Here is a 17,676-nt window from a genome sequence, read left to right as displayed (position 1 = left end):
AGTTTTTGTAAGAGCAAGAGAACCACTTGAATAAAGATTCTTCTTTACCTTAGCAAGTTCTTTTCTTAGTTCTTCCTGTTCTTCTTCAGAAAGATTTTCTGTTGTATTCACAGTAGCAGCAGCATCCTCTCCTACCTCAGGTACTGTGTCTGAGCTCAGCAAACCTTGAAGAAAGATTAGTAGAACACTATTTTCTAAGAAAAGATGGTGAAAGTATTAGGTTCTATCAAGTCTACAGATTTTTTTTTGTTATAAACATGACAATGCCAGAGTTTGTGTATTAATGAAATAGTGAGAACCCTAGAACAACTATTTAGGTGCTTATACAAGGGCCTTCTAGTATGACATCAGCCTTCTCAACTAAAGTGGTTTTGCATATGTAGGATGGATAGAAAAGAAAGCAGAGGTGGGAGTGATTTATTTTAGGTCTCTGAATGTAGTGGTATAAACTCCCCCTCCCCCCAAAAAAGTACTTGAGTCTGTTGCTAGTCTCCTACTCTAGCCAAGGGAGAGCACGGTTTGCTTTCCTTCATACTACCAATCAAGTTCTTTAAAAAAAACAAAAACCCCAAGCCTCCCACACACCAGATAGGATCAGAGAACAGCAATATGTTCTATCCTTTGGCCTTCTTAAGTGAGGCTTAGGAAGGGGAGAGGGAGGGAGAGGCAGGACCCATCTTGTATTCAAAGACCTGTAGACCCGATGACTATTTAACATCTCCTCTGCAGACATGAGGAATTTTATATTTAGTTTTGAATGGCCAACAGCAGCTAAGGAAGATTAATTCTATTCTCAAGGTCATTAGACCCCAGACCATTCTAAAACTTCAACTTCACTGTTTTCACTTTACATGTACCCTACAGAACCTTACTTATTCATGTGCAAGGAGAGTCATCTTGTCCAGATCCTACAGCTGAATTTGTTTGTCTCAAGAAGCCAAGTGTATTCCATATGGAAAAGATCAGCAAGATGAGCCCTAAGCCTCAGTTATTTTGAGACCAAAACATGTTGTAAGTACTGGTATGTACTGTGATCCCCACTAAACATATATATGTATCATATGTAGCCTGATTAACAAGTTTTTGGCTTCAACGTTGGTGGACACAGCATTAAAGCACAGTTTGGAAGCTAATGGATTCCAGCCTTAATACTTCACTAGCTACTCAGTTTAGTGTGTGTTACTGCTTGTTAGGCAAGTCATTCTTGCTAAGCCACATATCCTCACTCATTTATTCGTATTACCAGAGAATCAGGAATCGTGATCATGGACCAGGACTCCCTTGAGCTCGGATCTATGTAAATAAAACAGTCCCTGCTCCAAAGAGCTTGTACTTCACAAGATAAAGCACATGGCTTATCTCTCAAAGTGTCCAAGATAGATCTGTGATAAGCCAGTGCACGTAATCTACTTTCCAGAAAACAGATCTCAGTATTTTCACCCATACAATTCTGAAGAGGCAATCTCCAGAAACAAAACCTGGAATATCCAGTCTCCTTTTCCTACAGTGCCAAAAGTAACATTTTTACACAATCCCCAAAATATGCTGGCCAAGTCTGCTTGAAAGCCTTATTCCTGAAGGGTTTCGAGCAACTGAGGCCACGTCTCCCCTTGCTTGATTTAGCAGGTCTAGTAAAGACCCATTAAATCAAACACCCAGGGCACCCCGGGCTGGAACCAGTACTCCTCACAAACCCAGCTTAAGGTCTGCCAATGTCAGTTATGTTATTTACATAGTTGAAGTTGCATACCTTAAGCCAACCTTCCAGGTCTAGCATAGACCTGGCCTGAATGATGCTTGCTGGATCCATTGTTTTGGTAGTTTTCTTTTCTCCAGTGGGTCACTAAAGCACAGATAATCTAGATGTTTCTGGCATGTGTTATTAATACTGATTTCCCATATTGTCAGCAACATCTATGTATCTGAGGAATAGATTCAACATAAGCATCACAACCCTCTTCCTGTCAACATATGCCTAAATCTTAACTCGGGAAACCACCCAGGTCAAGATTGTAGATGGTTTCTATTAGGGCTGTAATAGTGTCGTTGATTAACTGATAACCTACATAGCTTATAGGTTAATGCTAGACTACACACATTCCCCCCCCAGTGAATTTTTTAGCATGCTGGCCAGCAGCCCGGCTCAGTTCCGGTTCATGCCAGGTTCTGGAGCTCACACCCCATCATAGGGGCTGCTGCCATCCCCACTGCTGCCTCTTTACCAGAGGCAGCAACACAGGGCAACAAACATCTGGTCCACAAGAGGAGCTGGTTTTTAAACTGGCTCCCCTCATGGACTCTCCCCCACCTGGTACCCTGGACTGCTGCTGGCCCTGTTCCCAGGGACTACAGAATAGTCCACAAGAATAGACTATAAGAACTCATGAGGTCATTCAACTATTCAATTAACCAATATTTAACATCCCTAGTTTCTATAGGTCTTTAGTTCTCAACCTCTGCACCATTCATCAGCAAAGGCAGATTTTGTAGTGCAATATTTTCAGGAGACTGCAAGATGACTGCTATTCAGAATCTTTTCCCCCATTTAAATCACATGACTTAGGTTAGCCCCGAAGCCAAGGTTTTTAATCAGTCTTCCTAGTAGATCTGAATGTCCCAAAAGGCTTTAAAAACCTCATTTGCCAGTAACCTGTGGAAAGCTTTTCATCTGAAGTCGTAGACAATGTTGACGTTGCTAGCAATTGCCTGACAAATCTAATTTCATGTCTGTTGAGAATCAAAATGTAGTAGTTGTTGCCATATAATAAATTTACAGGCAATAGTCAGTTATCTAATTCCCTTATTTTGCAGGAGGGGTAAGAAAGATTCTTTATTTTACAAGTTCTCCAGTGGAATTATAGGATACCGTCAGCTTTCTAAGAACTCAGATCTGGACTGAGTACTAAGGAGCTAGATTGTTTTCATTCTAAGACACTTGCAAATCAGAGGATGAAACTAGGATAAACTTCTGAAAAGGTCAGCTAATTTGATAGACACAACTTGTGTCTGATAAGTTACCTTTATACAATAAGGATGGCCAAAATTTAATTTAGACCTGTGTAATGCTTTTAAATAAGCCTTCCAGTGTATGTTGGCTAATTGGCATGTCCTAACATGATTTGAGGGTTAATTCCAATGATAGCATTCCAGTTACAACCCTCATACAGGTTCATCTAAAGATCAGGAATGACCTCTTCATTTTAGCATCACGTTTTTAAACACAGACGAAGATGATGTCCCCTCAGAAAAGGAGTTAAGCAGGCAGAAATCTAAATGGCTTGTAAAATCAAGAGGCAAAAGCACTTGGCTTTTAAAGAGGTAGTTAGCACTTAGCAGTTCTCAAACTATCTCCTTAAGAATCTGAGAAATCTTGTTTGCAGACTTCTCTGCTGTTAGTATCACGAATTATTAGAACCATCCAGTTTATTAAAAAATCCCTATGCACATACCCCACATATTCATGATCTCAAACAAGTTAAAACCTGTTGACCTGAATATTCACTCTACTCCTAAATCTTAATTTTCTGTCCAGTCAATATGATCTGAGCCACTGGTTCTGGGAACAGGGAAACATGATCCTCTATTGCTTGTTCTGTTCTCTCTAAGCACTTGGCATTGGTCTGTGTCAGAAGACAAGATGCCAAGCTAAAATGGACCTTTGGGTCTAAGCCAGTATTGCTGTTCTTATGTTGAAAGGTTGTAGGTTTTACTATTATTGTAAATTTGATGTTTGCCATGAACTTCGCCCTCCGAACAGAAATTAAGTCTGACTAGCAAGTAACATAACAAGAACAACAATGTAGAGAAAGTTGCACAATAAAGATTTTTCTTAGTCTGACTTGCAAGCAATCTTATGTAACTACTTACAGGCTAACTGCAAAGAATTTTTGCTTTGTGATTAACAAATGAGAAATCTGAAGTATCTAATTTACAGTCTATCAAGTGAGTTTCCCCTTTGAGTTCACACATTGAAGTTAAAATGAAAATGACTCCTGTAGAACAAGGACAACTCTGCCCAACATCTTTAAACTGAAAAGTGAAAGCGGACAGATTTTCCACATTGATTTAAAGTATTTTACTAATGCTCTAGTCAGCCTGGTGAGGAAATACCCACCATTTCTCCACACCTTATGCTTCCATCTACAGATCATAAAAGCGCCTTAGTCTTTTGCACCCTGTAGTTTAACACTTTTGTCCCCATGGGGGGGGGGGGGGGGAAGAGGCAGAGAGAAGATAGCATATCCTTTTACATTTTGTTTAAACACACACACACACACACACACACACACACACACACACACACAATATATCCACTTAAACAGCATCTTGTTCACACTACTTGCTCTCTGGTTCAAGCTGAATGCAATGTGTCAGCTAGAGTAAGAAAGGGAGTGTGGGACAGGAACAGAAGCAAGAGACACTAGGAGGGTGTCAACTGGAAAATATCATCTGTGATACATAGAAATTGGAACTGCCAGTTCATATATGAATTAGGCTTAATTTTTAGAGTAAGGGCACTAAGGCAGCTTGTTTGGTATGTGCTGCATTAAACCAGTATTCAGTGCGCTAGACCAATTGTGCACAAGAAAGTTTGCTGCATTTGCAGGGAGGTATGTGGACATTTTAATGCAAAGACTTGATGGGTCTGTTAGACTGGGAAATACTTTGACTCAGAACCAACAGGAGCTGATGTCTGTTTTCCACCATTTTGTGGTACTGGCAATTTTAAGCCAAAGTAAATCTTAGGGGGTTATTATACAAGACTCACATGCAACTAATCAATTGTCAAACTAAGTTAAATATCCCCTTTCTGGAAAAATGATACTAAGTGTTCAGTTCATTTAATTTTGTTCTACTTCAGACCACAGACAACTTGTTTGACTAAAATTGATTTCAAGCTTTATTTTATGAAGCATGCATATTGCAGATCAGCCCATAAGATAGAATTTTTTGCATCTTACGAAGTCTCCCAAGTTGTGAACAACTGGCCCAATTGTCCTAATTTATACCGGTGAACACTCAATAATGCTACCAGTTAGGATTTAAGCAGAATTTGGCTCCCACAACACCAATTCCTTCATTTTTCAGAATTTGATTACATCTGCAGCAACAGTCATCATTTCTACATGGATTAAAGGAAGTTAGCACACACTCACTGCTCTCCATCTCCCCCTTCCCCAAAAAATATTTAAAAAGTTACCAAAATTGTTCTGTACAGGTGATCCAGGTGGAGAAATGTTTACACTAGGTGACAGGTAGAGATAACTCCGGTTAACACCAGTATTGAAGTCAAATGGAGATTTATAATCCTCGTATAGATCTGTATCCCTACAATCCATCCCAGAAATTTCAAAATGCATTTTTACTCATTAACATAGATCCATTGATGCATTCATCCTGATTCTCAGCATTGTACAGCTTCTTCACTTTGTAATCCCACATTGCATTTTATTTCCTTTGTACGGCTTTCGATGTTGATATGACTCATATACAGTACACATTTAATAAATTACTTGAGAGCCATGTCATAGTTGTCTCACAGCACAAGGTTAAGTTTCTGTAAATCTATAACCTGGGCCAGGTTTTACAGAACATTCCCTCTCTAAACAAACACTTGCAGCACAATGTGAATTGGCTTCTGGGACGTCTTAGTCTTCTGCAGAATTGCAGCCAGCGTTTTTAATCATTTAAATAAGAAAAGTCAGCTGACCACAGCTGTACCAGGATATCCTTAATCTTCTAGGACACAAAAGGATTACTAGCCATAATCTATTCTATATGCCATCTGTGCAGAACTTTCAATCAGGGAAAAAGGGAAGAAATTATATGTGGCTTCCTGTTGTCTGTGCTGCAACTGTTTGTAATTTAATGGGCTAGCTAAAGAGAAGTGGAATCTGTATTTAGCAAGCTTATAATGCAACACTCAAAGTGTACACTACTGAGATCAAGTGGGATTTGTGACCTGAGGGAAAAAAAAGTTACCAATATACAAGATACTTCTGGGTGAGTGCTCATGGGAGGTCATCATCAATGGGCAAACTGATTAACAGACACAACGAGTTTAAAAGTCTCACAAGCTACAGAAGTGAAGTTCATGTGCGTTCATAATCCATACAGCTGGTTCTTTGACTAAAGCCTATTTAGTGCTAGTCTACATGTTAAAAAAGAGTAGTGGAAGTTTCCTGCATTAATCTCATTTTGGGGCAATTCAAGTGTAGTGCCATCAGTGGCACAGGAACATTTAAGAGTAATGGTGCTGAGCCTTTGTCTAGCCTCCACCCACAGTTAAAGCCAGGAAAAAAGCTCCAGCACATGGTGCAACAACTAGGGCCCCAGGAGTGGGGCTGGCAGCAGAGGCTTCCTGTGAACAGGGCTCAAACCAGGACCCCAGCACACAGGACTGGCAGCTGGGACCCTGGATGCTAGGCCAGGAGTGCTGTAGCACCCCCTACACCACTGGTTCCCAAGCTTATGGGTGCGATACAGGCTGTCCTTACTATAATCCAAGATACATTCCAAAAAAACTTGGACTTATAGCGAAACAACTTAAAATGGGGAATTCTCCCCCCACCCGACTTCCATTCTTCTGCTCTACTCTGCACTGCTTAGGCCTCAGTTGGAGTATTGTGTCCTGTTCTGGGCACCACATTTCAAGAAAGATGTGGAGAAATTACAGAAATTACAGAAGGTCCAGAGAAGACCAACAAGAATTATTAAAGGTCTAGAGAACATGATCTGTGAAAGAAGAACTGGGCTGGTTTAGTTTGGAAAAGAGAAGACTGAGAGGGGACATGATAGCGGTTTTTAGGTATCTAAAAGGGTGTCACAAGGAGGAGGGAAAAAAATTGTTCTTCCTGGCCTCTGAGGATAGAACAAGAAACAATGGGCTTAAACTGCAGCAAGGGAGGTTTAGGTTAGACATTAGGAAAAAGTTCCTAACTGTCAGAGTGGTTAGACACTGGAATAAATTGCCCAGGGAGGTTGTGGAATCTTCATCTCTGGAGATATTTAAGAGTAGTTTAGATAAATGTCTATCAGAGATGGTATAGACAGTATTTGGTCCTGCCATGAAGGCAGGGGTCTGGACTCTATGACCTCTTGAGGTCCCTTCCAGTCCAAGTATTCTATGATTCTATGAAATGGGAGGGGTTGGAGGTGACTTAGGAGCAGGGAATAGGAGGGACTTAACACACCATCAGTTCCACACTAAAGTAATTGACGCTTGTAGGAACAGATATATACCAGGGCAACTTATAGCAGGGATGCCCTGTATAGTGTTCCATTACAGGTCTCCTCTTGAAGCAAGTCGTTTGAAACAGCTACACAACGTTATGCAGTAGAGAAGCTAGAAATTTGAACTTTTATAGCTATCGGAGGCAAAATTGGCACAAGTATGGATATTCACTGGAACTTGAAAGACTTTAACCAGTTAATATTTTATGCATCATTGTGGGGCTAAGAATTTTATTCTATTCCATTGAGAAGGGGGAGGGGGCATGAAGAGGAGAAAAATGGAAGTTCAGAACCTTCCTTCAGACTGTCATGGGGTGATTACAGTCTAAATGCAGTGAACAGCTCCAGAATAACACCATTCCTGATGCACAATGTTTCAAACTGGTAACAAAGCCCCCCCCCCCCACACACACACACAATTTTTGTAATAAAGCTGAATTTAAAATGGTCTTCAACACTTTTCAGATCCAGCAAGTGGTTGGAATCTTTGAGCTAAGTCCCTCTTCCCTAAAGTTCTTGCTAGAAAGAAGGACTGGAACAACTAACCAGCCCATCTCTCTTATGGGCCTTGAGATTTTCTGGCACATTTTACTTGTTTGTTTCCGTTCTATTTCAGGGAGAGGAGGATTTAATATATTCAGAGAGTGGGTGGTTACTGGTAATTAATTTGCTTTCTCTAGAAACAATGACCAAGTGTAGACAGATCTTCCCTACAGCAATTAGTGAACTACAGCCTAAAACTCCCCCATCTGAAGAAAGGAGAGATGTGGGTAGAGTGCCAAGTGTCCAGTATTCTACCAGACAGTCCAATATTTGTGCTCTGTCCAGTAAAAAAAAAAAAAATCAGAAAATACTGGACACATGCAATGTCCAGTATCTTCTGATTTTTCCAGCTGCGCACCAGAGGGAAGTGGGAAATAGGTCAATAGAGTTACTATAGAGAACTTTCTGGGTGTCTGGCTGGTGAGTCTTGCCCACATGCTCAGGGTTTAGCTGATCGCCATATTTGGGGTCGGGAAGGAATTTTCCTCCAGGGTAGATTGGCAGAGACCCTGGAGGTTTTTTGCCTTCCTCTGTAGCATGGGGAACAGATCACAGCTGGAGGATTCTCTGCATCTTGGGGCCTTCAAAGTATTTGAAGGCTTCAGTATCTGAGATATAGGTGAGAGGATTATTCTAAGAGGGGTGGGTGAGATTCTGTGGCCTGCACTGTGCAGGGGGTCAGACTAGATGATCATAATAGTCCCTTCTGACCTTAAAGTCTATGAGAGTCTATGAGAAGCCTAGTGTGGGTGGGGAAAGCTGCTGGAAGGCAGGGCCACCATCAGCACTAGGAGCCTGTGATTGCTGGGACTCCCAGCCACTCCCCCTTCCCCTGCCAGGTTTCTGCACAATCACAGGCTCCCAGCACCAATCATGGCCCCGCCTCCCAACCTGGGAGTCCCAGCTGGGAAGGGAGCCACAATCATCGCTCTGGGCACATCAGAAGCCCAGAAGCCTAGCAGGGGAGCGGGGAGTGGCTGGGAGGCGGGGCACAGTCAGTGCTGGAGTTCTCTAGAATCATTTCAGTTGCAGGATAAAAGTGTTCTTCTAAATTCTTCTATAGCCTTAGAGGAATAGAAAACAATGAAAATAGCATGCACATTTGCACAATTACTTCTAAGCCTCTTTACATAGAGATGGCGTAGGATGAAGACTGTTTAATACTTAACTTTATTATAAACATAGCATGTGTGTTTGTGGCAGTGTTTTTTTTTTTTTGCTCAACAAATTTTTAGCCAGCATGTTTGGTATTTTTTGGGAGACCATCTGGCAACCCTAGATGTGGGTCTCTGTTAGAAAGAAATCTAGAGGCCTGAAATCTGAATAGCTATTCCTAGAACAGCCTGTGGAGCAGATCAAAGGAGCTGTTCCCAGAAAATGAAATTTTGCCAATTATTCCATTTTCCTTCTCTCTACACCCCCTTCAGGAAAAGGCTCTGTGAAACTTACCTCACTCAAGTTTGGGTACTGAATCCTTATCTACAATGGGCCCTAAAGGCACCTAACAAACCAAGTCCAAGCCTGTTAGCTCAATCACCTCCATTGGCTGCATCATTTGACACCAATTGGAAACCATTCCAGATTGTGCATGGGAATAAGGTCTCTGCATGAAATTCTGCTGAAGTGAATACTGCATGTTTTTATACTTTGTGGTCTGCTCCTTCCATGTACAGGGTATTGGAATCTAATCTCTGCATTGAAAAAAATGTGCAAGGATCTGGCAACAGACGTTACCTTTCAAGCAGGTGGAAAGCTTTGGCTACAGGTGCTACCCAAATATCCAGGAACAGCTATGATTTTTAACATTAAGGAGTTGCAGATGCCCTTTCAAGCATGTATGGTACTCAACTCCAGCTACATAGAATAAGTAACTGCAGTCAGTTTACCTTAAGCTGAGCTTGGTGGCAATCCCACAGTGGGAGGCCAGCAGGAGCAAATGCTCGTCAGCTTCCCTTACTCCTTGCAAAAGGAGGAGTACTGGATGCTGGCAAGGGCACCCTCTGAGTTTGATTTAGCAAGTCTTAACTAGACTGTCTCTTCCAACATTTGATTTCATGAGTCAAACTAGACTCACTACATTGAATTTTGGAAGATAGATTGCAGCAGCAGTGATCTGCAGCAGCAGTGATCTCCCTTTTAATGTAAACAAGGCCTTAGTCCAGGCCTGTGCTAGGGGAGAAAAACTGACCTAGGAAAGACAACTCCAGTTACAAGAATGAAGTAGATGTACCTCGGATTTCTGAAGTACCCCCACTTCAGGAGGTAGACAGGAGAGACTCTCCCCTTCCCTTCCTCCTCACATCCCCCCCCTCCACCTGGTGAGCAATGACCTGTGGAGCTCCCAACACACTGTTGAAACCGACAACAGCTTCCACAGGTGTGGAAATACAACTGGTAGCTCTGGGTCCCGTTCCCCCCCCCCCCCCCCTCCTTGCACTCTTTCTGTATCTAGGATCAGGAACTGCAGCACTCGAGAGACTAATAATAAAATAGAAAGTGTGACAACCCACCCCCTACTTAAACACACACACACCCTGCTGCTGCCTGCCACCTCTTTGCTCATCTGTGCTCCTTCCCCTTCTCTCTGGATTTCTTGTGTGGAAACAAGTAAAATCTGGATCATGGTGGATGCAGATCCACTTTTTTGTATTCACACAGGGCTTACTAGAACCACTAAGTCAAACATCTGGAGATCAATCTCTGCAGCATCGATCTTGGGGTAAATAAAGACTAAAGACAAAACACCCCCCCCCCCCCCCATCTGAAGTTTAGATGCTATTTGTGCAAAGCTGTCAAGAAGGTCAGTTACTCATGACTAATGCACATGAGCCAATTAAAATCAAGATTACCTGAATGGGATGTAAAATGGTTCAGTCAAGCATTGCCACCAAGATTGTTGCATGTGACAAATAATTGGCTTGTTATCTGGTAGCGTTCAGACTTCAAGGTTTGTTCCTAGCATGAAAAACAAATACTACTTCTAGAGAGAAATACTAGTAAGTGCAGAGAGTTTTCTGCTTCAAGAGATAAAATGCTATTAACACTGAATTAATGTTCAAAATGTGTCATTTGTTAGATTAGTGTTGGGCACAGATGTTTTTGTTCCTCATATACCACCTGCTACCTCACTTCAATTTCACAGGCTAGGACTATTACTAATTGGCAAAGATCATGTTATGCTTTCTCAAATGAAAAAAGGCTCAGAAAGCATAATGGTAGTCTTGTTGAAATGTAAGCTGTTTCATGAGTCAAACTAGACTCACTACATTGAATTTTGGAAGATAGATTGCAGCAGCAGTGATCTGCAGCAGCAGTGATCTCCCTTTTAATGTAAACAAGGCCTTAGTCCAGGCCTGTGCTAGGGGAGAAAAACTGACCTAGGAAAGACAGACTACTGCAGATTGCATTGATGAATACAACAGCTACACATCGTATAGACAACAATTGTGAAAATGGGTCTGGTTAGTACCAGGTAGGGGGGATAGGGACTGAATTAAGTGAATTTTTCCAAGGAGCTTCATTAGAGAAATTAAGCCCCAGTTATCTCTAGCCTTGATCTGAATTCTGTTTACACAGCAAAAAGCATATCTTCAGTCAAGAGAAAAGCCAAAACACACTTAAACCCATACAGATATTGCTGGCCCTCCAACTTAAACAGGGTTGCCAGATGGTTTAACCAAATATACCAAACACTGCCTCCCCCCCCCCCCAAAAAAAAAAACCCACCAGTGAAATAATTCTGTTGCGGGTGAGAGAAGAGGGGGTGAGAGAAGAGGGGGGGACCAAAGTTGTTGAGCAAAAAAAATTAAAAAATAAAATAGCATTAAAACAGCATGGCCCTTTCAGTGCATGTAGAGTCAGAATAGGGATAGGAACAGGGGAACAGTTGAGCACTAAGACTCAGGGAAGGCATTGCTTCCCCTTGGTCTTTAGTCTTTTTGCCAGCAGCCATTTTGTTTCTTGATCAAGCCAGAACACAGCTACCCTGCGGAACCAGGTAAGCAGAAGGTCTGGGGGTGGAGGCAGGGGTCTGGGCCCAGTTGCTGAGTGTGTTGTAGGGTTGCCAAATGTCCAGTATTTTTGCCTCCTAGCGGGGGGAAGAGGGGAAGGAGAAAAAAAACAGAAAATACTGGACATTTTAGGTGTCCAGTATTTTCTGAATTTTTTTTAAACTGGACAGGAGGCAAAAATACCGGACTGTCCGGGTCAATACCGTACACCTGGCAACCCTACACTTAAGTCAAAAAGTCAAAGAATTGGGTAGGAGCTCCACATTACCCGAAGAGTGACTAAGTTTCCCTATAACTAGGTAGACTTTAAATTCCAGCATTAGAACTTTGGAACAAGGTATGTTACTTTAACAGAGCCTGGTGCTGCACATGACATACAGCTACACATGGAATTTCTTGTAAGTCTTTGAGGTGTGTCAGATTCTTTAAGTCTGTTCTTCAGAATTAGCTGGCTATCATCTTCCTGACTGATGTATCACTGTTCTGTCACTTTGTAGACCAAATATATCAAATATGGTTCTGAATTAGCAGGGTGGTACAATCATGCTAGAAGGGTTTTTTACATGGGTATCACTCTGCTCATTTATGTTGTGATTAGCTTTAAGTGTGTCCTGAACTGGGGGATTTACCTTACTAGGCCATTCTGAATTTTAGTCCTTACCCAATCTTTTAAACCTACACCCTTCAACCAGGTGTCTCTGTTCCAGCATCCCTTAAACTCTTTCTGCACTTTCAGTTTTATTGGGGTACAAGCCATGTAAGCCTTAACGCCACTTAAGCCTGTCCAGTATCACCTGCACTGCTTAAACTGATAAGCCATTAGATCAAAAAAACTGCATCAACTGATTTAACCTTAAGAATCCAGATCAATTTGAAGAGAACCTGTCTAGAAAATAGGAGTTTCAGATGGGGGGGGGGGGGAGAAAGCAGTGCCTTCTTGCACATTTAGTGCCTCCAGGTTTTGCTTTTTAAACTACGCTTTCTGGCACAGTTACACAGCTGTTTCCCCACCCTTGTATTGGAATGGCACAGCACTCTGGTGGAGAAAGCCAGCAATTTAGCATTTGAAATCACCATTAGAATCATAACAGGCAATTGAAGTCTGTTCATTTAAGACTAAAGAATGATTATAGAAGCCCCTCTCCACTGTGGAGTAAGCTTTATTTAAGCAACAGAAAAAAAACAAAAAAAAAACAAAAAAACACAAGGTCACCAAAAGCCTCAAAGGGACATGACATATTTCCAAGCAGAGTATCACCTAGATTGCTGACTGGCCAGGTTGTTTATGCAATGATGGCATATCTGCAATCTTGTGCGCCAAAAGCACTGGTGACATGACATAATTGTGGGCCACATAGCAATATGACACATGCACTTTGGTATTTGTTAAAAAGCCACCAAAAGCAAAATCAGTGCTGATCAAAGCTAAACCCAGCAATTGCCTCCTGTGCTAATTTGTTTGTCAGCTGCAGAGCAAAGATAAAGTCAAAAAGTGTTCTTCAGACTGCCTCAGTGCCTGCATTTTGCTTCTGTTCAAGAGTTTAGCTGTGGTTCTACAGATCTGTGGCTTGATAGCAAGTTTGATGTCATGACATCCCCAGAGACCACTGAGGGGCCTGAAACATAGCACTTGTATGGCAGTTGTTCCTGCTAACATCTTTCAAACATCCTCCAGCATAGCACAGCCCAAATATGACAGTTGGCATCTAGGTAGTTTAATGGTCGAGACCAGGGAGTTCTCTGTAGCCTATTCAATAACCAGATCAGTGTGAGTGTCTCCGTGGCTTTAAGAAAATTAGCTTATGAATATAAATATAGATGCTTTGCACAAAATACCTCATGGAACCTATCAATTTTAGGTGTTACAATCTGCAGGATTCTGTATATCTTAATTTGGTGCACATATTTTCATGCAATTAGAAATATAAAGTACGAGATGGTTTATATAGTTTTAAATGCACTAACAACAACCATTACTGATCCCTCTACCTCCAGAAGCCTTAACGACTTGGTGATCAATAGGGATTTCAATGAGTAGTCGACTAGATGATTAACTGAGCCTAGGCTTATCAGTTAATCTTGTCCACTACTTGCATTCCCCCCTACTTTGCTGCCTCTGTATCAGAAGCAGCAAAGGGAAAGGAGCAGAAGCCAAGACTGGGGATTCCCAGCACAAAAGCCCGTTTCCCTCCTCCCCGGCACCAGCACCACCTGACCCTACAGCACTGTTGCCTCTATCGGGGGGGGGGGGGGGGGGGGAAGCTGCTTCATAATAGCAGCACCCGTCCAGAGGGTCCAAGTTCCCCATGGATAGCAGCCTCTATCTGCATCTCCCACCACAAGTGGCCTGGGCCCATTGCCCAGAGGTTGCTTTGTGGTAGCACCCGTGGACAGCACCTGCTTTGCATCAGCAGTAATCAGAAGCAGCAGCATGGGGCAGCAGGCTTTTACACAGAAATGTTAGTGTTCTGATACCTTTTGGGGGCTGGTTTCCTGGGTGATTTGCCCTTGAATTACATTCCACCATTGCTCTTCTGGTCCAGCGGAAGAGGGTGGTGAGGCGCCTCCAAGCAAGGTTCCCTATAAGGTGCATGCCTGCACAGGTGCACAGCAAGAATTTCATTCCCACCCACCTCCTCAGCAGACTCATGCATCTGCAATCCCAGCTGCTCCAGGGGCAGGGCCACCTGCAGCGTGACTGCCCACCTCAGCAGCAGCTGGGCAGCTACCACATGTCTGTGTGGCAGCTGCCAGAGCTTGAGCCTGGGCCCCAATACTGAAGTAGTAGCACCTTGGCCCCACTCCAGTCCCAGCACACGGGACAGCTGCCCGCTGCATGGCTCAGCCTCTGGGAGCAGCTGGGGCCACAACTGCATGGCAGCTGCTGGGGCCAAGACTGCGGTACTAAAAATAGTACCGCAGCCCCATCTCAAGTCCCAGCACGTGGGGCATGCTGCCTTGTGCTTGGATTAGAGCCGGGCCATGGTGCAGCTGCGCCTGGGACAGGGCCGCAGTACTAAAAATTAGCACCATGGTCCTGGCTCCAGCCCCAGCACACAGGGCAGCCAACAACCATGCTGCCCCATCCAGCAGGTGCAGGTGTCAGGATGGCAGAAAGTAAGGTGGGGGTGAAGAAAGGAAGGGGCTCATGGTGAGGCAGAAGAGAGGGGGCAGGGCTGGAGAAGAAAGGGGAAGGCACCATGGAACAGGGTGGAGGAGAGAAATGCCAGGAGACCATAAACAGACAATGAGGGGAAAGGGCAGAAGAGGGGAGGGGAGATGTCAGTGAGGGGGTAGGAGAAGGGAGGAGACAGGGTGATGCTGGGTGAGGAGAGGGGAGGGGCAATGGGGGCAAGAGGGAGGAGGAGGAGGAGTGGGTGTCAGGAGAAGAGGAGTTGAAAGGAGGGGTGGGAATGAGGAAGGCAGGGGTTGGAGCAAGGTCATATGTGAGGGCGCAGAGGGGCGTGAACTGGGGAAGAGGATGGAGAGAGGGTGGGCACCAAGGACAAAGAGGGCAAGGGGGGCAGGTAGCAGGAGGATGTAGGGGTAAGGTGCAGATGCCAGAGGGATTGTGGAGGTGAAGCAGAAGGGCAGGCGCGAGTGGAGAGGCAGTGCAGGTGGGTAGAGGGAGGTATTAGGAGTGGGATGGGGAGGGGTGCTAAAGGAGGGGCCGACACAAGGGGGAAGGGCAGGTGCAGGAGTCAGGTGAAGAGGAAGGGGTCAAGTCCCAGGAGGGCAGTGGGAAGGTTAGGGTGCAGCACAGCAGAGGGTGACGTGGGCAGGGAACAGCACCAGGCACCACAAGAGCAGAGGGGGAGAATGGGAGACATGGCAGCAGAGGGAAAAAGGGAAAGATTTATAACTAGGTGCCACAGTAGCACATCTGAACAATATAAAGGTCGTGTGCAAGACAAAAACCTCATTCTGCTCATGGATGGAAAATCTTAGAGGGAACACTGCCCCAGATAGCAAGGAAACCGGCGTCAGTAGCAATATTACTGTTGTAATAATCTTTGCACAAAATATGCCTTGTGAGGTAGCATCTAAAAGTGCCGTTTGCTGGTCAATTCGGTCTCGAAGTGTGTGCCAGCATTGTACGTGGAACAACATTTCCCTGTATAGTGTTATAACACATTCCAAACCACAGTAGAAGCTAACAAACTGGTCTGCCAAAGGAAGGAATGTGTTCTGCTTAAACTTCCATTAAAACAATCACCAAGCAGGAAGAGAAGACCCCCCCCCCCCCCCCCCCCAGGAAAAAAAAACAGCTAAGGAAAAGCAGCAGGGTACATCATTTTCCACATGCTTTGTAGGAGAATGGATACTAGGGATCTAAGCGAGTAGTTGACTATCCAATAAGCAAAAGCTTATCGGATGGTCAACTAGTCCCTCAACTGGTCATTTCCTCCCCCTTGCTGCCTCAATTAGTCGATTAGTTGATTAAATTTAACATCCCTAATGGATACCATTTAAAAAAAAAAGTAACAAACACCCCAGGCACCTCTGGTGTCTGTCCATAAATCCACTGTCCCACAAGGGACAAAAGCAGCAGCCACTGAACTGGAAAAATAGGCATTGACTGAAGGAACTAGATCAGTAAAACTGCTCAGAGCACGTGGTGAGAAACATCTCACTAAGTTTATTGTATCAGGCACCAGTTATGTTCAATCTTTATTTTTCTTGCAACAATTTCTGATTTATGCCGCAAGACTTGTACTCAGTCTTTGTAGTCGAACTTGTTTATCAAATCCAGTATCTGAAATGCCATTCAGGCAATAAGGTAGGTACGTATTGCTATTTTGGACTTTATATGAATTTGTATTGTCTAGAGAAGGCTGGGCAAACCAAGATATAAGTTTCTGGGGGGGGGGGGGGGGGGAAATCAGACTGGGAGTTCATTAGGATCACAATGCAGTATAAACAAGGCTGGTGCAAGCCAAGGTATGGCTGGCTGCACACACAGCTTGTAATGGCTTGGATGCTGTGAGTAGTTCAGATTCGAGGCTACCACAGCGAAACACTGTGAAGGGACATCCCAAGGTTACAGGGCAGCAGTAACAGCAACTGGTTAGTTCAGAATATAGCTGAGTACATCATACAGCCACAGGTAAGGCTTATGAAATTGTTGCCTCTGACAAGTGTCCAATTTAGTTATGCCACTCTCAGCTGCTCTTCCCTGGACTGGTAACCTAACAATATGGCCAAATTTGGATGCAATGCTCTAGAGAACACTGTATCACTTTTCTTTGTAGTGCATTCAAGCATTCTGTTTGCCTAACCCTTAGCGCTATGTACTGATCTTGACAAGTGTTTCCTCCGAGTCAGAGTAAGTGCACTCCTGCTCTCAGCTAAACCAGCTTCCTTCAATGTATCATGCCAGATGTTTTCTTCATTGGTTCTCAGAGCTCTGACAATCACCAAGGACCCTGAATCCAAGGTATAAGATTTACACCTCATTGACTTTCAAAAATATTTAATCCTGTTCCAAGATGGATCCTAAGTAGTAAGATAGTGCCCCTGAAGTGGTACTTACAGGGCTAACTTAAGAGATGGTACCCCGACCGATCGAAAAAGCAAATGAAGCACAGATTTACAAATCTTACCCTTCATTTGCATAATCGCATGAGTGCTTTTTCAAAAATGAAACTGCAGTCTAGATGAGGGTTCCTCCCGCCGCAAAAGAACCCTTTTTGAAAGAACCGATATATCTCGTTTTTTCCAGGAGTACTGTTTTTTCAAAATGGGGTCTTCCGCCCCTCCCACTCCGAAAGAACCCCCGTCTAGATTATGGTTTCTTTTTTGAAAACCCCTTTTGAAAAAGCCCTCAGGCAATTATGCAAATTAAGCACAAGATTTGTAAATCCATGCTGCATTTGTGTTTTCAATTGGG

General features: G+C 43.5%; 1 protein-coding gene across 4 annotated transcripts in view; it reads right to left on the bottom strand.

Moving 5' to 3' along the window:
• TPD52 (tumor protein D52) overlaps nucleotides 1–17,676 on the bottom strand; it is a 215,740-nt gene that overhangs the window by 162,761 nt on the left and 35,303 nt on the right. Inside the window, exons 1-2 of one of the 4 annotated variants that reach the window (XM_075920480.1) lie at nucleotides 5,201–5,619; nucleotides 49–164 (exon numbers count right to left, since the gene is read on the bottom strand). In XM_075920480.1, coding sequence (XP_075776595.1) covers nucleotides 49–164; nucleotides 5,201–5,360 — 276 coding nt within the window. In that variant the 5' untranslated portion in view covers nucleotides 5,361–5,619. Of the gene's footprint in view, nucleotides 1–48; nucleotides 165–5,200; nucleotides 5,620–17,676 lie in introns of those variants that run through there. The other 3 variants (XM_006131559.4, XM_006131561.4, XM_075920479.1) reach the window with 3 other exon arrangements.

The sequence above is a fragment of the Pelodiscus sinensis genome, chromosome 2 (assembly GCF_049634645.1).
Source record: "Pelodiscus sinensis isolate JC-2024 chromosome 2, ASM4963464v1, whole genome shotgun sequence".
In the NCBI taxonomy this organism is placed as follows: Eukaryota; Metazoa; Chordata; order Testudines; family Trionychidae; genus Pelodiscus; species Pelodiscus sinensis.
The sequence above is the reverse complement of the archived record's forward strand: the minus strand, read 5'-3'. Positions and strand labels throughout refer to the sequence as shown.